The sequence below is a fragment of the Toxorhynchites rutilus genome, chromosome 2 (assembly GCF_029784135.1).
Source record: "Toxorhynchites rutilus septentrionalis strain SRP chromosome 2, ASM2978413v1, whole genome shotgun sequence".
NCBI lineage: Eukaryota > Metazoa > Arthropoda > Insecta > Diptera > Culicidae > Toxorhynchites > Toxorhynchites rutilus.
Genome location: NC_073745.1, coordinates 146,579,043 through 146,602,122, shown reverse-complemented (window position 1 = coordinate 146,602,122; position 23,080 = coordinate 146,579,043). Strand labels below are relative to the sequence as shown.

The 23,080-nt window shown below is 40.8% G+C and overlaps 1 protein-coding gene across 1 annotated transcript; it reads left to right on the top strand.

Annotated features, from left to right (window-relative positions):
* Nucleotides 1-7,060: 7,060 nt before the first annotated feature.
* LOC129766214 (uncharacterized) lies at nucleotides 7,061-7,801 on the top strand. The gene has a single exon (XM_055766726.1). It carries the CDS (start codon nucleotides 7,061-7,063, stop codon nucleotides 7,799-7,801), a length of 741 nt encoding a protein of 246 aa, XP_055622701.1.
* The last annotated feature ends 15,279 nt before the right edge of the window (nucleotides 7,802-23,080 follow it).

Sequence of the window (23,080 nt, the reverse complement as noted above, 5' to 3'; positions counted from 1 at the left end):
CAAATTGAGAAGCGTATAGCGCTCGTAAGCGAACGTGAGACTACCAACACGACTCATACGTGCCACAAACGTAGCGTGGTGGAGCGCATATTGAGTCGCAGTTTGGTGTAAATAACATGCCACTCGCATACAATGACTGATTAACACAGAGTTGCGCGATATATTTATTTACTAACACAATCACCCGACCCAGTACAGTACCCAGTACAGCCATACAGTGTCAAACCCACGGCGCTATATGATTGTTCACCAACACAACTACCACAACCGGCATGACCAGCACGAGAAACTGTAGTTCAGCCACAGCGTCGCGCGAGTCGTGTCTCACGAGCGCTCCACCATCTCGCTTCATCTGGCCAATTTGCGCCGTTCTATCTGTTTTCATTAGCCACAAAAACAGGCGCTGTATCGCGCCAAGTTACTCGCGCTATATGCGTCTCAATTTGCGCCTCGCCTAACGGGAAAAATGTCTCTACTGAAAAAGATATGCAGCACGAACTTTAGCAAAGGCGACAACATGGAGGAGTTTATTTACAATATGGAAGAATTGTACTCCAGGTTAGAGGTAGCTATGGTACTTCGGAGTCTCCCGAAAGTGTTTGATGCTCTCACGACGGCACTGGAGAGCAGATCGGACGAGGATCTCAACATGGAGCTCGTGAAAGCTAAGCTGATCGACGAGCAAGGATGGAAAACAAGGGAGCATGATGTGATTTACGATTAATCGCAAACTGCACAGATCGTAATCTGTGCAAACTGCGACTAACTATTAATCCTCACCCATCATAACCAAATGATTTTCTCTTGGTAACTCTGAGTTGACCAAAGCATTGCTAGACTGAAACTAGTTCGAATAATTGAGTTACTCTCCTTCCTCGTTTTGCTTTCAACTCCTAACAAGAATTTGCTCCATGGGAATGAGTGTCTCTATGACGTACGATTCTCGCTCTCTCATCCGGGCGTTCAATTTTCCTTTCCGAGCGCGTTTACTTCGATGAAACTGGGTAAAATAAAAAAAAGCGCTACAGCAGATAGGACGACTTTAATGTTTCATGTTTCACAGAGGATTTCTCAGATGGTGTTTAAATTAATCAAGAGACTACAAACAATAATCCCTCTCAAATCACTAATTTTATGAGTTAATGTAAATGCGTTATTGGCCAAGGCTTTTACGACATCGAACACGTGGTCTTGCGAGATATATTTTTCCGCCTGCCCAAATACAGACCACTTTTTTCGGGGCCGAGTAAACTGGTGTCTAGAAAAGACCTTGATTACCTTGAATTAATAAAAAAACATAAATTAGCGCAAATATGTCAACATGTGTTTTTTTGTTTAAGCACGTAAATATTTGCTCATAATTTTTTTGGATTGTGGCACTCTACATAATTTGTATGCAGATAGACTATCCACAGTTTGTGGGGGAATGGAATACTCATACAACTCAAATGGATAATGATTATCTGCTATCACAAAGCTGAGAAATTTTTTGACGTTCTGTTTTACTATTGATTCATTCAAAAAAAAAGCTTTATTTTTAAATGTTTTCTTATCCTGAGACTGGCTCACCATATTGCACTGCTACTAAAACCGTAGGCTAACTTCAAGGATATTTTTTATTCATTTTCGGCGAATAATCAATAGAGTGCCGTGTTATGAAACATCAGAATAATAGCAAAAACAATATTACGATCATAAGGTGTTGGACAGGTTGTTCCAGACGACATTGGAATATATTCCATCTGATCATCTTTAGAAAGGTTAATGACCTTCAAAGGATAAATTTATCTTGGGCACATTGAATTAATGTTCATGACTTCCAGTCGGACGTTTATTCGCTCTGATAATAATTGTGTGGTCCTCACAAAGCATATATTCCAATGCCGTCAGTTCACTGAAATTATTCGCATACCGTTTGATGATAAGGTAGGATGTTGATAATCATTTGCTGCGATACCTATTGTTCCAACAGTATTCATTCGACAATATGAAGACTGAATACCTGAAATTAACCAGATTCTACCATGCAAATCTGCGGTCAAAGCAGTATGTACACTTGAGAGATGCAACAAGTTTGAAGGGATATAAAAAAACAGGAAGTGGGTTATATCTATGGTATAACCGCAAGGGTGACGTAGGACTATCGTTGATTTAGAGATCATTTGTTCGAAGTTGAATCTGAATTCATTCTGAATGAATGAATATTTGGGGGACTTCGAAAACGAGAGCGTTACGTTGGAGGCACAAGATTTTATGTATCCAATGTTGGATACGGAAATATCCTACTGATGGGGAAGAATAATCTTCAGAAGCTATCCTGTTAATTGCGATTGATTGAAAAATCACAAAACCAAATGTATTTGGTCACAGTGTTACATGGATAGAAAACATTCAAATAAACTCTTTCACATGAATGTATTTTTAAATTCCCAGAGGAACTGGCAGATTATTTTCAGTAACGATTAGATATTTCCACATTTTCCTCGTACTGGAAGCCCACCAGTGGTTAATGCTAATTCGATAACCACCTGTTAATAGCACTTGATTGAAAAATATTTGGTCACAGTGTTACATGGATAGAAATCATTCAAATAAACTCTTTCACATGAATGTATTTTTAAATTCCCAGAACTGGCAGATTATTTTCCGGATCTTTATCGATGCTGAATGGCATCCAAACGGGAAGAATTCCGCGTGTGTGTGTGTAGCGGCTGCTTCGAGATCTTCCCGGGGAACCATTTGTGGCATCACTCTTCTCCTGATGGATTCCCTTCTGGCCTAAGGTGCACAAACAGGCTCTTGGTGACACCGTTCATCCGCGCTTTCATGATAAACGAAGAGCTTCACTACAACAGCGACAACATGCTCCAATCGCTGTTCAATTTGAACTGAGTGGATTTCCGAGCGGCGCTCGCTTATATACCGATTGGTGATTTCAATAGCCTGTTTTGAAAGCAATTTTAAGACTATTGAAACAAGTTTTTGGATCAGAAAGTAACAAGTATAGAACGCGTAGACTTTTTATCTTTCGAATGAAGTGTTTATCATACCATTTCGTTCAGTTGTTTAGGAGCTATTAACGCTCAAAATCTCGGTTTCCGGCGTAACGCTTTCATTTTCGAAACTTTTATTTTACACCCCGGTATAGAAATGAAAGAGAAAATCGAATTCGAAAGGTGTTTCGTGAAGTCACTAATTGAATTACTGTTGGAAAAATTATTTGGAGAGAAATGTGAATGTTCAGAATTATTGGAATCTAAAAACGATTTTGGGCGGGATGAGATTCGCCCAAATCTGCTGGTAATAAAATTAATCAATTGCATCCATTTCCCGTCTGCTGTTTATCGGGCGGGAGACGACAGCATAATAAAATCGACACGAGACTGAGTCAGCCACTCACTGCGGTCTGTGCAATAGAGAATTAAAAATCCCTCGATGAGTGTCGTAAGATTTCAGTTGATCGTCTCTTGTTACACTTTCCGATCAAGAACTCATCATCCGCTCTATGGAATGGGATTAATCGTTTGTGGCTTGTACTCACGATAAAACTTGAGTAGTAGAAGTAATGCTTCGAGAGTGCAAGCAGTGGGGATTCCGCTCTCATATTGCTTTTTTGAGATCTTGGTAGCTCACCGTTCCAAGTATTCTCTCTGTGTACATATGAAGAATAAAAGAGCCTCGCCTGCTGGGGGTGATTTAAAAACATCCGACTAGAGGGATATACTTATTCATTGATCGTTGAATGTGATTTTTTACCATCCCTGTCGACGAGTGTGAAAAATTATACGGCGGTAAAGCATCGGAAGAACGAGTGCTCAAAGCGATCAACGAGCGGAAAGCGGCGATCATTTGCTATCACTGCGGGAAGAAAGGACACAAGCAGCGAGAATGCAGAGTTTCTTTCGCAGAAAAATAATTCGGATGCTGACGAAAAGAAAAAAAGAGAAGAAGAAGATTCCAGTATTGCAAAAAGTGCGCGAGGACAACGAAAGGTTGTTTACGTTTATGGTCCGAAACAATGCTAACGGCGTTAGTGCGCGTTCGTGGTTAATTGATTCCGGAGCTTCTTCGCATATGTGTAGCGAAAAAGGTGCATTCGTTCGGCTAGAAAACAGCTCGCGCTCAAGCGTTTACGTTGCGGACGGTAGTGAAAATCGTGTTGAAGGCATCGGTATTTGCATCATTTCATGTGTTGATGACAATGGTGAATCGGTTCTGTTAAAATCAAGGCGCCTCTATATATACCAGGTGAAACAATCATATGAAATGCACTTTCAGCCATATTGGAATTGCTGTCGGTATTGTTTACAAACAGCTGCCGGCGGCTCTCTACAAACTGCCACGATGCTTATTCGAACGATGCCTACTATGTTCGGCTTTCGCAAATTTATGTGAAAAAGAAGAGATGATTTTGTAGAATTTCATTCTCATCCGGTTCATCCACTACTGTTGCATGTGAAAATGCAAAAATGGCGTATCCTAGCAATAACAAAACAAACAACCCCCGCTCCACAAACCGTAATCCCCTTCTTATTAAAGTGATGATGTTGCTTCACCTGTTATACATTTATACAAGCGCCTTGGTTAAAATTAACGGGAGTGCTGTATGTAACTACACTGGAAGGTAACGTGATTTCTAAGGATAAGTTCGGATAAGCAAGCTCGCGTCAAAAGGTGTTCGCGCGGAGTTCGACACTACCGGTTGTAAGCTCGTGTACGATAAATCGGTCGTTGCTGTGGGTGATAGAGTTGGTGATATGTTTTGGTTGCGGAAAACACAATATCATGTTATGAAAGCGGGATTGCAGAATCATTCAAACAACTGTCAACATACCTGGCATCGTCGCTTGGGACATAGAGATCCAGAAATGTTGAAGGTAATCAAACGTGATAATCTGGTGACAGTAATAAATGTAACAGATTGCGGAATTCGTATGATGTGTGAATGCTGCATAAATGGGAAAATGCAACGTCCTCCCTTCCCGAAAATAGCAGTGAAGACTTCATCAGCCGTGCTTCATCGTTCACACAGATGTGTGCGGACCGATGGAGGTGGGAGTTGGCATCCGTTATTTTCTAACGATTATCGACGTCCATAGCCGCTATTGCAATGTTTATTTTCTGAAAGAAAAAGCTGAGGCGGAGGAACGAATCCGAGATTATGTTAGGATGGTGGAGAATCAATTTGGACGTAAACCACGTATAATACGCTCGGATCAGGGAGGAGAGTATTCCAGTAAATCTTTGCGGAAGTTTTACGCAGAACAATGCATTAAAGCAGAATACACGACAGCATATACACCACAACAAAATAGTGTTTCAGAAAGGAAAAATCGAACTCTTAGCGAAATCGCAAGATGTTTACTATTGGATAGCGGAATACCGAAAATGTTTTGGGCTGAGGCGATAAATACAGCGTGTTATTTGCAAAATCGACTACCTTCAGCGGCAGTTCAACGTACTCCCTACGAGATTTTGTTCGGTCGCAAACCAGGTATGAGTCATTTGAGATCATTCGGTTCAATCGATTTTGTTATGGTTCCTTCGGTTAAGCGCAAGAAATTGGACCCTAAAGCGATAAAAATGACATTCGTAGGTTATTCTAGTGAGCATAAAGCATATCGAATGCTCAATGTCGAAACTGGCGAAATAATAATAAGTCGAGATGTTCGCTTTGATGAGTTAAATGGAGAACAAGAAAATGAAACAAACCAACTTGCAGAACCAGAAAATCCGACCAGCGTTGAAATCGAATGGGCATTCGATGAGAAGCTGCAAGGGAATAAGCAAGACTCCGATTCTGGGGAAGAATTTTATGGTTGTGATAATGATAAATAATGAGGCTTTGTGATTTGTGGGAAAATGATGACCCCCTCGCTGAGCAGTCAGCAACACCAACGGTACGCAGATCACAACGTCCGACAGCAGGAATCCCTCCGGTAAGATTTATTGAAATGAATAATAATACTAGAGAAATTTCAAAAGAACCGAGAAGTTACGCTGAAGCCATGTCCAGTTCCCACGGTAATGAATGGAAAGAAGCCATGGATGAAGAAATACAATCGCATAAAGAGAACAAAACGTGGCTGCTTGTCGAACCACCTAAGAACCAGAAAATAATAGGTTGTAAATGGGTGTTCAAACCAAGATGGGTCTATGGTACTAGGTGAGGCCGTTTCGTCACTAAGTTGGTTAGGGGAGCGGTATATTAAAACAGTACGGAAGAAAGCAGAAGGGGAGTTATTTGCTTGAAGCGTGAAAGAGACAGACTGATCATGAGTGAGCTTGGGCACAGGCGTATTGTGCTTTGTTTACCAACAAAACACAGTAGACTCCCAAGATGGCTGGAGAGTGATTTTAGCAAGTTGGCCCACCTTAGGATATACTTCTAGGCGCCTTGGTTCAAACATAAAGCGGATGAAACTGGAAGGCTGGTGCGTTACAAGGCACGTTTAATGGCACAAGGATTTTCTCAAAAACATGGTATTGATTACGATTCAGTATTTGCTCCCGTAGTCAAGCAAACTACTTTCCGTACAATGTTGACCGTGGCTAGCAAAAGGAAGATGCTTGCAAAGCAAATTGATTTTAAGACAGCGTTTTTATATGGCCAGCTCAAGGAGGAGATTTTTATGCGAGAACCTCCTGGGTACGAAACTGCAAATGGAAAACTTAAATGTAAATTGTTGCGTAGTCTGTATGGATTGAAACAGGCTGCACGCGTGTGGAATAACAAGTTCGATGAAGTATTGAAAACAATGGGGTTTAATCAGTCGAATGCCGATAGCTGTTTGTATATCCGTCAGACATCCAATGGGAGTATTTTCCTGCTTGTATATGTTGATGACGTAATTTTAATTTGCAACACTGAACCAGAATATACAGAAGTGATCCAGGGTTTGAATGGACATTTTAAAATAACAATGATTGGAAATCTTAAATTTTTCCTTGGCATCCACATACGTAGTGAGCAGGGTCAATACCGCATAAATCAAGAAGCATATATACGGCGTTTATTGGAGAGGTTTGGAGTGCAAGATGAAAAGTCTCGAAGGTTCCTATGGATCCCGGCTATCTTAAACAAAGGGAGGAGGAGAGTAAGCCTTTGCAAACCGTCGAACGTTACAAAAGTCTAATAGAAGCTTTGTTATACGCAGCCGTAATGACTAGACCGGATATTTCGATTGCAACATCAATATTGGGTCGTCGTGTCACCAAACCCACTGAGAGTGACTGGAACGAGGCTAAACGCATTTTACGCTATCTGAATGGTACAATCAACTATGAGCTTTGTCTAGGATTTAACCATCGAAACCTCGAGTGCTTTGTAGATGCCGACTGGGCTGGAGATACCAGTGATCGTAAATCCAATTCTGGATATCTGTTCAATTTGGGAGGAGGCTTAATTGGATGGGGCTACCGGAAGCAGAAATGTGTGGCCTTATCCAGTACTGAAGCTGAATACATAACACTAGCGGAGTGTTCACAGGAGCTGCAGTGGACAAGGAAGCTGTTGAATGACATAGGTGAACCCGTAAAATTGCCAATCACGATTAACGAGGATAACCAGAGCACCATCGCTCTAACGCAAGGTGATCGCACTGAGAGAAGATCGAAACACATCGATACTAAATACAACTACATCAAGGAGCTTGTACGTGAAGGTGTCATACAGTTGAAGTATTGCCCGTCCGAATTCATGGAGGCTGACATTTTGACTAAGCCACTGCAAATGATCAAGTTACAGCGTCTAAGAGAGGCAATTGGCCTCAAACCCTACAGCGTTGAGGAGGAGTGTTGAGCCACTTGCTCGACAGCACCGACAGTCTGAATTTGAGCCAATCTGGCTACACTAGTGTCATATTATTCTAGAATGTAATTCAGCTTTGTTCGAATAAAAATTCACTTCGTTTTTGTCATTGATACGAACAACATCCATACCTCTCACGCAGAGGTCACGAGTTCAATTCTCACTCCCGACATTCTTCCAAAAATGGAAGTAAAAGTGACGAACCAGGAAAAAGTGTTGAAAGTCACTATCACCCTTATTCTTGTTTACGGCCGTATCTGACTTTCGTTCGAAAGACTTGATTCGAACAATTTCGAAAAATACTTTCTTGTTTGTTTTCGTACGAATCCGTTCGAACAAGACCTTTTTCAAACATAAACATCAGATGCAAGATTTCATGCATCAATTAAATTTCATGCAAGATTTCATCAAAGCAACGGTGAAAGTGTCGCCCATACAATGATCGTTCCTTAATTTTGCCGGAAAATCAACCCAATTATTGAATTTTACTAACTGGACTGCAAAACAGCAAAAACAATAATAAAAAGTACACAAAGAAATGAAATATTAATAATGTTCATGAATCATATTCATAATCCTCAATGACTCAATTCCTTCTATAATAGAATGAATAGCAGAATCAGTACGACTTAAGCTCAAATTATCCGAAAAACATGAATATGTACTGATTTAACAATCGAACGGAATTCGCAAGAAAAAAGTGACGTTTAGAAACCACGTGAAAAAACACATTCGTACGAAAACTAGAATGGCCGATTCGTTCGAATTGTTCAATTTTAGAGAGTTCGAATGAATGGATTTTATTCGTACGAAAACAAGAATACAAATGGTACATTCTTTCGAACGATTTCTTTTCGTTCGAAAACAAGGATGAGGGTGTATAATAAAGAAAAAAAAAATTATTTGTCTATACATTTCCAACATCGTTGCTGAAACTTTTCATTATAATATAAAGTTGTCTTCAAAACCAATTTTCGTACGAGATTTTTGACGTAGGACTACGTCTAACCGGAAGATATAGGGGGTGAAATGAAAATCTAGGCACTGAACAAGTAGGAAAAAATGCAAGATTTGGAACGCTTATAACTCGAGCATTTCTCAATAGATCGCAAGGGTTTTTGCATCAATTGATAGGAAATATATCTACGCATCTATCATAACGAATAACATTTCATTTTTCTTGAGATAAATAATTGAATAACTGTGAAATACCAAGTATTGTCAAAATGCACTATGTGTCCATTTTCGATTGGTCCATTTTTGTGCTCCTCAAATCGTACCGACCAAAACGGGCAACCAGAGCAGCAGCGAAATACAATGAAGCACGATTGGAAAGGAAAAAGAAAAAAAAGAACGAAACATTGGTCGCAGTCTCACACATGCGTAATTCTCGAGCCAAGTCAGCTTAAAAATCCCTGCTCCGCTGCCGTAACGATCATTCTCATCGAAACCGTACACCACATCGTTTCGCATCACATCACATCAACAAACCAATACAAGCAGCTCGTGGTTTTTCAAAACCACGAGTACTAAAGGGTGTGTCACATCAAATTGCATCACGGAAAAAACGCTGTAGAAATTCGCCCAGTAGACCGATCCTTTTGAAAATTTTAGTCAGTAAAATAAAAACTATTAAACAACTTTTGGAATTTTCTTTTTATTCATACTTCGAGCCCAAGCCCGTATACTCGCACCTTTCTCTTTACCCCGTCCATAAGGTTCTGTACAACGTCAGGTTGTAGTTTTTTTTGAACAGAAATCCATTTTCTCTTGAAGTTCGCCTCCGATTTGACAACTTTTGGGTTCTTCCGGAGGGCCTGCTTCATAATCGTCCAATATTTCTCTATTGGGCGAAGCTCCGGCGCGTTGGGCGGGTTCATTTCCTTTGGCACGAAGGTGACCCCGTTGGCTTCGTACCACTCCAACACGTCCTGTGAATAGTGGCACGAAGCGAGATCCGGCCAGAAAATCGTCGGGCCCTCGTGCTGCTTCAATAGTGGTAGTAAGCGCTTCTGTAGGCACTCCTTAAGGTAAACCTGCCCGTTTACCGTGCCGGTCATCACGAAGGGGGCGCTCCGCTTTCCGCAAGAGCGGATCGCTTGCCACACCATGTACTTTTTGGCAAACTTGGATAGTTTCTGCTTGCGAATCTCCTCCGGAACGCTGAATTTGTCCTCTGCGGAGAAGAACAACAGGCCCGGCAGCTGACGAAAGTCCGCTTTGACGTAGGTTTCGTCGTCCATTACCAGGCAATGCGGCTTCGTCAGCATTTCGGTGTACAGCTTCCGGGCTCGCGTCTTCCCCACCATGTTTTGCCTTTCGTCGCGGTTAGGAGCCTTCTGAACCTTGTATGTACGCAGGCCCTCCCGCTGCTTGGTCCGCTGGACGAATGAACTTGACAAATTCAGCTTATTGGCGACATCCCGGACCGAACTTCTCGGATCACGTCTAAACTGTTTAACTACGCGCTTGTGATCTTTTTCACTGACGGAGCATCCATTTTTGCCGTTCTTCACCTTCCGGTCGATGGTTAGGTTCTCGAAGTATCGTTTTAGTACTCTGCTGACCGTGGATTGGACGATTCCCAGCGTCTTACCGATGTCCCGATGTGACAACTCCGGATTCTCGAAATGAGTGCGCAGGATTAATTTACGACGCTCTTTTTCGTTCGACGACATTTTTCCAAATTTACGAAAAATTGACAGTGAAGCATGGCTAACGTGATCTAAACACTCTTATCTGATTATAAGCGAAAGCTGAAGATATAATTCCTAAAAATAAAATTTCTACAGCGTTTTTTCCGTGATGCAATTTGATGTGACACACCCTTTAAGTTTTCTAAATTGGAACCATTCCATAAAACACGGCGCTTTTCAGGGCTATCCAAAAAAGAGTTTACGAAATACAGTTCAATGCTTTCTAAACAATATCCCAAATAATAATAAAACACAAATTGATTTTTTCATAATTTGTTTGCTGGGATATGATGAGTATGAGAATTTGACAGTTGTTCTGAGCTTATTGATGGTTGGGGACTTTCCCGATTATTCAATTTTCACCAAATCTTAACTTGCTTCTAGATTGAAAGTACAGTCGACATTTAGCTAATTGGACGGACCTGTAATGCGACATATTTATTTGGACATTTTTGTAAACATAGAGTTCGGGGTCCAAATTATAACCCCACATTGAAAGTCGACACTGTACCACAGCCATCGCAAATGTTCAATTACAGGTTGAAATCGCCTCCAATGCGACACTGAGTGGTGTTTCGGCACGTCGCATTAAATGTAATTTACTGTACAACATGTCACAAGCTGGATGGGAAGAAATTTTCTGTGAAAGCTGTGGCGTGTGGCAAACGCAACCGCTAAACAGGAAGGTTTAGCCGAACAAGATAGGGATATCGAGTGATAACAAAACAATAAACTTTTTAGATTAAAGATAATTTTGTGATTCTGAAAAGGACCCTTTTTAGCCTGCATGTGAATCCAACGAGCGAACAAATCGTAATGAATGTATTTTTTTGCCATCGCTGCCTTTTAACGCTCATTCGTTCGTCTCGTTGGACTTGTCCCTTTGGCTGAGTCTGCCGATTTGTCTCTATCCTGTGAGCGTGTACCGCTAAAGTACAAAACGCGCGGATCCGCTGAAAAATATATCATTCTCTTTCAAACCGTAAATCAGTTTGGTTGTATGGCATCGTTTCACATCACATCGCATCAACGGATTAGTGCCGGAGCACCAGTATACCTATAGAGTTTCGGCCGCCGGAGTGCTCGAGTTGGCTTGCAAAGCTGCTCATGACAATAAGAAAACCCACCTACAGAACAGAGCACATTCGGTTCGGTGGCAACAACTAGTTTCAGCGAGTGGCAAACGCAATCGCAAAACGGCAGCAGGTAGAAGAAGGAAAAAGTTTGTTTATACAGACTGCTTTGGTGGGAAAACCAGCCACCGTAAAACACGGCGCTTTTCGGGGCCATTAAACATTTCAAAGAAGAGTTATTAAGGGTTTTTCACAATACCAATGCATTCTAAAGTGACATAATATGACATATAATATAAACTGATTTATTTTGTTTATGCTTGTTCTTGAACTTATTGGTGGTTGGGGTCTTTTAAATTGATCATTCAGTTTTCACAAACCAATGCATGGTTTCCGAATTAAAAGTGGCTTCAAATTACAACACATTGTATGCAGGATGGCATTAACGAATTTTCTCGGTAGCGAGACCTGCTTTCTTTAGATGATAACTGATGTTGAAAATTGACTGACGTTACATCTGCATTGTATATAAAAATAACTAAGGAGCAACATGATGAGCTATGTATTTCCTGCTGCTATGTTCTTATTTTAAAGGACTTTAATCCGAAGGTCATCCGTCCCTGTATTTACTGTTAGTTTTTCAGAACGCTTATAGCTCGTTTATTTCTCGACAGATCGTAGAGTTCGTCTCCAAAACCTCAGTTCTTTTTCATTTTTATTTACTTTGTTTGCGAAGACTACAAATCTTACAACTCATTCGTCTCCGAAACCACAGTTTAAGGTACGGTAATGTGCTCAATAGTGAAATATATGAAATATATGTGAAATATATGAAATATATGAAATATATGATAGCTGATGACCACCTATGCATTCCCTATCACAGGCATCATTTTGATTGTACGATATGTGCATACGCCGAAAGATCATTCTTTGTGTGAACACCGACTGGACAACATCGTTGCTGGACGAGCTGGACGGCGAGGGATCGAGTGCCTTTCTCAAGGCAAGAGGGCGGAGGTGGTAGCGCTGGAGTAAAGTAGAGTAGAGTTTTCAAAGGGCCTTTCTCAAGGCTAGAGACGAATGAACTGCAAAAGTTTAAAGTCTCTAAAGGGTGTGTCACATCAAATTGCATCACGGAAAAAACGCTGTAGAAATTTAATTTTTAGGAATTATATCTTCAGCTTTCGCTTATAATCAGATAAGAGTGTATAGACCACGTTGGCCTTGCTTCACTGTCAATTTTTCGTAAATTTGGAAAAATGTCGTCGAACGAAAAAGAGCGCCGTGAATTAATCCTGTGCACTCATTTCGAGAATCCGGAGTTGTCACATCGGGACATCGGTAAGATGCTGGGAATCGTCCAATCCACGGTCAGGAGAGTACTAAAACGATACTTCGAGAACCTAACCATCGACCGGAAGGTGAAGAACGGCAAAAATGGATGCTCCGTCAGTGAAAAAGATCACAAGCGCGTAGTTAAGCAGTTTAGACGTGATCCGAGAAGTTCGGTCCGGGATGTCGCCAATAAGCTGAATTTGTCAAGTTCATTCATCCAGCGGACCAAGCAGCGGAAGGGCCTGCGTACATACAAGGTTCAGAAGGCTCCTAACCGCGACGAAAGCCAAAACATGGTGGGGAAGACGCGAGCCCGGAAGCTGTACACCGAAATGCTGACGAAGCCGCATTGCCTGGTAATGGACGACGAAACCTACGTTAATGCGGACTTTCGTCAGCTGCCGGGCCTGTTGTTCTTCTCCGCAGAGGACAAATTCAGCGTTCCGGAGGAGAATCGTAAGCAGAAACTATCCAAGTTTGCCAAAAAGTACATGGTGTGGCAAGCGATCTGCTCTTGCGGAAAGCGGAGCGCCCCCTTCGTGATGACCGGCACGGTAAACGGGCAGGTTTACCTTAAGGAGTGCCTACAGAAGCGCTTACTACCACTATTGAAGCAGCACGAGGGCCCGACCATCTTCTGGCCGGATCTCGCTTCGTGCCACTATTCAAAGGACGTGTTGGAGTGGTACTAAGCCAACGGGGTCACCTTCGTGCCAAAGGAAATGAACCCGCCCAATGCGGCGGACTTCGCCCAATAGAGAAATATTGGGCGATTATGAAGCAGGCCCTCCGGAAGAACCCAAAAATTGTCAAATCGGAGGCGGACTTCAAGAGAAAATGGATTTCTGTTCAAAAAAAAACTACAACCTGACGTTGTACAGAACCTTATGGACGGGGTAAAGAGGAAGGTGCGAGCATACGGGCTTGGGCTCGAAGTATGAATAAAAAGAAAATGCCAAAAGTTGTTTAATAGTTTTTATTCTACTGTCTAAAATTTTCAAAAGGATCGGTCTACTGGGTGAATTTCTACAGCGTTTTTTCCGTGATGCAATTTGATGTGACACACCCTTTATAATACAATACCTTCCTTCCTTGCCGAAAGATGCCCGGCGTTGAACATTTAATAAGCCTTCAGAAAAAAATCAAGAATCAAGTTTGTAAAAAAAAACGCAAAAACACAACACCAAAGGTTCTTTTCAGAACCCCCAACATGTTCATAAAGAGTAAACAGTAAACTAATCCATTTTTCAGGTAGATAAGTAGGTATTCACGTAGGAGAAGACAATAAAACAATATATTTAAAATATATATTTAGCAAAAGCTGTCCGCTTTGTATAGTCCTACGTCACTCCGGTTATGTCCCCGACATTACCCACCCGTCTTTTTCACCACATACAAAAAAAAAATGATTTTGATTTCAATAGAATTCTAATTTGGTACGGAAAAGTTAATTTTCATTCATAATTCAAATTTTGAAAACGTGTTCATTTCACCTGAAAATCAATTTTTTTACGATCCCGACTCGGATTGGTATTGGTTTTGGGAAACTGTTATAATATAATGTAAATGTGAAAATGATTTTAATAATTGCGCAAGATGGAATTACAAAAAAACCAAATACATTACACTCAATTTTACATTGAATTCAAACAGATCAAACATATTTTGTTTCCTTCATTTTCAAAATCAAAAATACTTTTTGACGTAGGACTAAGTCTAACAGAAATATACGGAGGGTAAAATGAAAATCTGAACATATGTAGGAAAAAACGAAAGAGTTCAAATGCTTATAACTCAAGCATATCATAATAGACCACAAAGATGTTTGCATCAATTGATAGCAAATATTTCTACGCATCTATCACAATGAATAAAATTTTCTTTTTCTTGAGATAAACCATTGAATAATTGAAAAATGTAACGCATTATCTAAACGCACTAAATTCCCGATTGGCCCGATTTATGCTTCTCAAATTTTGCCGACCGAAAGAAGCAATCGGAGTAAGAGCGGAATACGGTTTCCTCTACACAGATATCATAACCAAGGAGTCTGGGGAAATCGGCATTGCAAATACATGTAAATCGGGGTCACTTCTGTTCTCACATGCATGTATGCAGACCGGAATGTGTTTCCCCAATGTTGGCGCGATCCTCAGCGTCAATGCAGTGGACTGTAAGATGGAAACACATTCCAACTGTGTGGAAATAAACTCTCAAACACCCTCTTCCATGCGGTCTTCATTCTATGGGTGTTTTCCTATCCACAATGAGGCAACTCAAAGAGGGGATGGACGACATTTCGAATTTTATTGATTTTATGTTATTTAATTTTTCTGATGATAAATTACTCCCGGCATAGTAGAGACTGTCAGTCACCGACATCAGCCAGACCAACCTGTTTGGCCAGATAGCAGTATACGGCGGTATACTGGTGCCTTTTTTACCGTCAGAAGTGATCTTGATGTTAACAAATGGTAAGTTGTCATAGGAGAGCACGAATCGAACATGATGGAACTGGCTTGATTGTCGTGGGCACTATGGTAGAGGCTGCCAGTCACCGGATGTTGCGACACCGTTACTCATTTTTTTATTCTTTATTCAAGAGGTTTTCAGCTTCCTGGGCTGGTTCGCCTCTGTAGCGATAGTAGTAGACATTGTCACAAGGTTCAACAAATTACATAAAATATACATAAAATATATGCATAAATTAAAACTTAAAGTAACGACGTATTAAAACTTTTTATGGCTACATAAATTTCGCATCATATTTCGGACAACTACACAAGAAAATTTTCGACGGAGTTGTGAATTTGGCAGTGGTAGCAGAGTAGATGGAAAAAGAGACCGAACAGGGGTCGGTCCTCAGTCTGTACAGGATTTGTTTTTCTCGCATCATTTTAACGACCTCGAACCCTGCAATCGAGTCCTTAACTTTTCTGAGGAACTGCCCTCTCTGCGAAACATCTTCCGAACCAAAGAGTGCGAAAAGATTTGGTGATCCGCAAATTCATGTCGTCAAGCGGCACCTCCTGAGTGAAAAACGGTCCGATGTGACCGATTCCGACAAATCATTCAGCCACTTCGTTTCCTGCGATACCATTGTGTCCGAGAACCCACATGAGCACAGTGTCTGGCAATAGTCGCTTCCTTACGGCCTGTATTCATGGGTGTTTGCACCGATGGCATCAAAGATACTCGCCGAATCGGAGACGACCAGAAGCGGCTTGGAAGATGAGATTGTGGTTGTTTCCAAAACTCCGGCCACCTCTGCCGAGAAGAATATTTTTTGCTGGGAATAAGTCTGTTATTACCATCGCTAACCCTAAATTCAACTTCTGATCGTCATTTTGAGCCGTCCGTATACCTAATTTCGTGGAGACGGTATTTTTCTGCTGTGATGGTCGAGAAGTGTTCTAGCAGACCGACCGAGCTCACCCCGGCTCGGACGTCGTCCCTGTGTGTTTTTCCTTTTTTGTTTCAAGATAGGTGAAGAAGGAGTATGGAGTGGAGTTTCATTCCACAAGGGCCCTTCTCAGGGCTCAGGCGAATGAACTGGAAAAGTTCAAAGCCTCTTAAACACAAAATGGGATGGAATGGCTCGGTTATTCCAGCATCGGCATCGGCACTGAAGTTCTACCGTTTGATGATTAGGCAAAATGTTTATAACCATTTGATGCGATATCGTCGATTGATTCAACGATATGCGTTCAACGAGCATATCAAAATCGAAACTGTGTGCCTGAAATTCATCAAATCAAGCAAATTCGTGGTTCGATAGATACGTACATAAAAACAATATTTCTAGTGCAGCGGAAAAATAAGATTTTGAGTGGCAATATAGTTGCCACTGCCTTATAAAGAGAGATAGAATTTTTTTTTAAAGTTGCATAAAACAACTGGGATTACAAAATTATAGAACTTGTTTACTTTAATCTATAAAAATAAGATAATAAGTAAAGTACAACTTTGCCGAAGGCAGCTTTTGTCCAGAGAATAACTGTCGAACTCTAACGGGTGTTAAATAAAAAATGAGAATTTTTTCAATCAAATATAAAAAAAAATATTTTTTTTCAGTATTTCAGTATTTTTTATTAATAACATAATGTCTTCTTCCCGACCAGAACGGGAATCGAACCCGAACACCCGGCATGATCATGTGAGACGCTAACCACTCGGCCACGGGTGCACTTAATAACATAATGTATTTTCTTCAAAAAAATGTCAGTGAATGTTTGAGTAAGGGCCGTGGTCTGCTGTTAGACGTAACTTTGTCGCGATGCTCTCACAAGAACGTTGTACGGCACTTACGTCCATTTTCCGGATACAATTCTGGATTCTTGTAATCAGTTGCTTCGTGTCCTTGGCCTTCTAATTGTTTTTATACACTAGGGCACTGAGTGAGCCAAAGAAATCCTCTATTGGGCGGCACTGGGGCAAGTTTGTTGGGTTACGATCTTTCGGCACTTTCGGTATCTTTTTCCTCTTCAAGATACGCCAGCGTCTTCTTGGCGTAATTGGAAGACGCCTTGTCCGGCCAGAAGACGTACTTCCCATCCGCGTGATGCTCGTTCAGGAACGGCAGCAGGATTTTATCGAGGCACTCTTCTCGATAGATTTGTTGGTTGATTGCCAGACCGCTCGGCTTAAACCAAGGCTTTGAAATGTCCCGGTCGGAAATGGCGATGTACAACATAACCTTTTTTTCAAACTTGTGCTTGAACTTGTATTTCACTTCAGGCGGTGTGGATGACTTGTCGATAGAGTAGTAATTATCATTTCCTGGAATATGCGTTTTGGACAGCGGAAAATAGCTTTCGTCGTCCAGAACGAAAGACGTCCCGCGGTATTTTTTGGTCATCCACCGACACTGTGATTTAACCGTCTCAATCTGCTCCTCCGTGTACTCCGGCGACCTCGTCTTCTTCCTGCAGACGATTCCTTCCATCTTGAGGGTCCGATGGATCAATACGTGGGAGCAACCATATTTCCGACCGGCGTCACGTAGGCTGGTTGCGTCCTTGTTGTCAAACAGCTTCTTTAACGATGTCTTCCTCTGCTTCGTCATTATCGTCACCGGAAGACCACTTCCGACCTTCCGCTCTACGTTTAGGGAACCCAGGATACGATATACCGTACTGACAGGTACATTTTCTTCCTTAAAATGTGCCACCGTGACCTTTTTTTCTTGCTGGAAATGCGTTTCGTAGAACCGTACAATGCGTTCGAGGAGCACGTGCTGTTTCGACGGCATCTTTGCTTTGACAAAATTCAAACTAGCAAAACCAAACACGCCTACTGTTTCTAGGGAGCCCAAAGAGCAATTTTCTTGGAGAAAGAAAATTTTACGCTGTTTATTTGAGTTACTGAAAGGTATTGAAAAAATTCTCATTTTTTTTAACACCCGTTGCAAATGCAAATTTCCACATACATTCGTTCCCTGGGTCATTGTTAGGGATTGAATTACCGTGCAAAAATTTCAATAACCGATTATTCGGTAATGAAAATTTATTTACCGGTAAAACCGGTAAATTACCGGTGAAAAAATACTTTGAAATAAACCATTTTTTTGAAAAACGACTTTTATTGATAATAATTAGTTTACAAGAAAACATTTTTCAAGTTTTTGCTACTTATTATAAACTGAGAAGACGTCCCGCGTCTCGCGGGACAGTCCCGCATTTCAACAAAATGTCCCGCGTAAGATTACGTCCCGATAAACGTCCCGCATTTGGCAAAAGAAACGAAAATGTCCCGCGATATCAATATATTTCAATATTACAATTTGATCATGTTGATTTTATCAAATGGATGAACCACAAAAAAAACTTTGTTTTGACAGACTGTTCAAGAGATCTTCCAATGCATCCAAAGATTAATACGTTGAGCTGGATTCGTCGCACCGACAGTGGACTTTTTGTTTAGAGAGTGTCAAATGGAAACGACAGCAACAAAATAAGAAAATGTTTTTTTATAAAAGTCCCCTATTGATCCGCAGGGACCAACGAGAGCCGGAATAACTAGTGTATACTGGACAGGAACAGACAGGGTTGTTTGATGAAGTATCGTAAATGAAACGCCTGGCGGCCTTATGGAAGTTGGCCGGAACCTCAACTATGTCCGATGAGAAGATGTAACTCCACCCGATCCATCCTCCAGTGATCTTTTGGCATAATGGGCTGATCCCAGGTTCGACCACATCACCTTCGCAACTTCCGGCAAGCACTTCGTACTGTATATCTCCTAGTTTACCATATGTTTCGAATGAAGAGCGGCTTGGACATTCTCTTCTCGTTTGTCAGAGAATGACCTTCTTGGAAAACTTGATGTGGTCGTCTTGATGTGGGTATCTGGGGAATGAAAAACTCATCAAGTTGCTTGCTGCTGCGAACCAACAGCCTTGAATCATTTTTGTCGTAGGCTTAATAAACCTAACATTTAAGGAAAATTTGTTCCATTAAATTATCTTTTGTAGTTTTTTTCATCGCCATCCGAAATTAGTCCATTTTTTTAATGCATACGTTAACACTAAAATCGATGAAAAATGGATTGGAATTTTCGAGCATTCCATTCGATAATTGGAAGAAAATTGTAGAACTTAAATCGCGCCTTCCAGACCTAAATGCTCTGACCGAGTGAGAGATTTTCAGACGTAAACAAAATCTAAACCACCGAAAAATCACAACTGAGTGATTACATGTCAGGTTTAATTGCTAGGACACATGTTAAGAGTTTCACGAATAAATGAGACTCTCTAAACTATGGTTTATGTTCACATAACGTATATACATAACGTTTTGTTTTTTGTGTCCCGCGTTAGACCTCTGACCATCTGGTCACTTTAACTTAGTAGCTACTTTGCTACTACTTAGGAACACAAATAATGTTAATTTTGTCGTTTTCTGATCTTAATCGATTCTCATGAACGAAATTTCCAGGAGAGAAAAACGTGTTCTATATTACTTTGATGCGCCCCTCGCTTGTACTAAACACTTTCCTCTTTGTACTACACACACACTTACACATATTCTCTAGCGCCATTGTATTTTGAGATCTCGCGCGGTACAGAACGCCAAATGTAGTTATCTGAAATAAACGTTGATTCTTTAATTAAATAGTTGTTTTATAACGAAGAATACAACAAAACGCATGTTCATAGTTCAATGATGTTGGGCGTACATTACGAAGTGCATCGAATACCATTGTCATGTATTTGCCTCTGATGCCCTCTGAGAACACCATTGATTGCTGCTATCGTCGTTCAAGTTTTTTCTTGATGCTCAACTATTCCGCAGGTTCTGTATTGTCCAATGGATTTTTTCCCTCTTGTTATCCAGCTACTGAAGTCTGAAGTCACGAACTATTTCAAATGCCTGCTTGATCAATGCATTCCGTGACATTTGATGGAAGACGCCGAAGTCATCATTTATTATGTCACGACTAGGAATGGGCGCTCTTTAGAGAAAGATCGATCTTGACGATTGCGTTGACAGCGTAGGGATCGATCCACTGATTAAATCGGTACCAAAGAAATCGATCTTTGAAAAACCAAATTATTTTTTCCAATTTATTTATTTACTCTATATGAGAGCCGTCTTCTCTTTAAACAGGAAATAAAAATGTTATATTTCTATTCAAACATCAAAGACATTTAATTTCGTTACTCATTATGAAGGCCACACAAAACTTAAAGCTCAGAAAAATTACATTTCCCAGAGCATTCATCTCATGGAATTAATTGAATAAATTAATTGCAAATTATTACTAGAAATTCAACAACTGGTATTTGTTCAGAACTCAGCTAGCAAACATCCCATGAAATCCTAAAAATTTCTAAGATAAAAAAAAAATCGGAAGAAAAATATCGATTTTCGCGATTTTTTCGAGTACAAAGAATCGATCCAAAAAATCGAAATGGAAAAGATCGATCTTCTAAAAATCGATCCAAGATCGTCCAATCCTAGTCGCAACCACGAGCAGAATGATTATTCATATACGCGAGCAAATCTACCTATACAAAACGTTTATCCTTTCCTTCAAGGTTCCAAGTAGCTGCTTCGAAATTTCTGATGGTTGCTCCGATAGCTGTTCTAACATAAATCGAAATCCAACGTCAGGTTCATAAAGGGTTCAGTTCAGTTCTTCCGCCTTAGGGGCTGTCCACATACCACGTGGACAACTTTGGGGGGGGGGGGTGGTAGGTGGTACGAAAATGTCCACACTTGTCTACGGTGAGGGGTTTGGGGGTACAGATTATGTCCACGTGGACACGTGAAACTTTTTTGTTTTAAATACATTCATATCTGTTTTTAAAAATAAATTTTCAAAAATCTCTAAACTTTCCGCCTATTTGAGTACTCCATATTTATCCATAAAATAGTGGTTATGTCGAATATTTTTCCATATCATCGAATTTCTGAAATATGTATTCTGCATGAAACTCACATAAACGGTGAGCGATCAAGCTTCTATTGGTAGTAGATGATCATTGTTTTCAACTTCTAAGCTACGTCATATTTCAGCATAAACTGACCTCTGTGTTATAGGTCCAGGTCTACGTGAGAGTAAATTTGACATGGTGAACTGCTGATACATTTCTATCTGCAGAGTACATGTGGTATGTTGATAACATGATTTTTTTTTATTAGATCGATTATTTTTACAGGCTCAGTTACATAAGTTTAAAAGAGCCAAAACTCTTAACTATATTTCTACTAGCATATATTAACATGTTTCCTTAATTCTATGGTTAATAAAATAGGAAACCGATTACTCGCGGTCGACTCGAGTTTAGAAGGGTGACATATTTTCATTAGGAAAAGGATGGGATGTAAGGAGATTGTAACAATGTTCATACTCATACTCACATTCTCATTCACATTCACATTCACACTTCACACTCAATTCTTAAAAACTATCATTACATCTAATATGCACTATCATTACATCTAGCTTGCACGAAAATGATGAAAAATGCCACATTTCTTCAGGCCATTTCATCTATTAATAAAGCCATTGAGGCTTCTCACGATATGCACAACGAAGCTCTCACTGAGCTGCGAACTGAAATTGAACAAAACACTACCAAAATAAACTTGGTTTTGGAACAGTTCCCTAACGCATCGAACCGGCAAATAATAGAACGGCCACCATTGAAAACAGGCCCGCTTGACAATTCGAGGAAACGTGCCCGAATCGACGACGAGCCAAGGAATGAAGTCGTTGCTGGTACCAGACTAACAAACTCTGCTGTGATAGTACCACTAGCGGTGCGCCCGGAGAGAGCTGATTTATTCTGGCTGTACTTGTCTGGCTTCGACCCCAAAGCCACAGAGGATAACATTCGTGAACTTGCAAAGAGTAACTTGAACACAAACGAGACCGTTGACGTTCGAAAATTAGTTCCTAAAGGTAAAAATCTTGACGAACTTACTTTTGTTTCGTTCAAGGTCGGTGTTGTGTCGAGTTTGAAGGAAGTCGCACTTTCGCCCGCAACATGGCAAAAAGGAATCACTTTCCGGGAGTTTGGTCTCGAAACTCGAAGTCCATTTCAATTCCGACGGTGAACATTTTCTTTCAGTACACCGCCCGCACTTACCCGCACGCCCGAGAGATGACGAGAGTGTAATGAGAAATTCGTCATCACGTAATGATCTATCTGTTTACGTTCCAAATCGCACACCGAATCGACCCGCTCTATTTTCATTCACGCTATATTACCAAAATGTGCGTGGCCTTCGCACCAAACTCAGCGAACTTCACATGGCTCTCTCTATTTGCGACTACGACATCGTAGTGTTTACCGAAACTTGGCTTAACGAACTAATATTGGATACAGAGTTGACTGATGAATATGTGATATATCGTTGCGATCGTTCCGCTGCCACAAGTCGCTTTCGACGTGGTGGTGGAGTATTGATTGGAGTTAAACGGCACTTGCGAAGCAATGTTGTGCATGTCGATAATGTTAACCAGCTGGAACAAATCGTTGTTCGTGTTGTTGATGATAACAGGGATCTATTTGTATGTGCGATATACCTGCCTCCCAATACTGAACCGAAGAATTATGAGCAACACAGTGCATGTATTCATCGTATTTGCAACCATATGAGAGATAGAGACAGGATACTGGTGTTGGGTGATTATAATTTGCCACTGCTACACTG

Excerpts from the sequence above, each read along its gene's own strand:
- LOC129766214 (XM_055766726.1), top strand. The coding sequence starts at position 7,061 with ATGGATCCCGGCTATCTTAAACAAAGGGAGGAGGAGAGTAAGCCTTTG.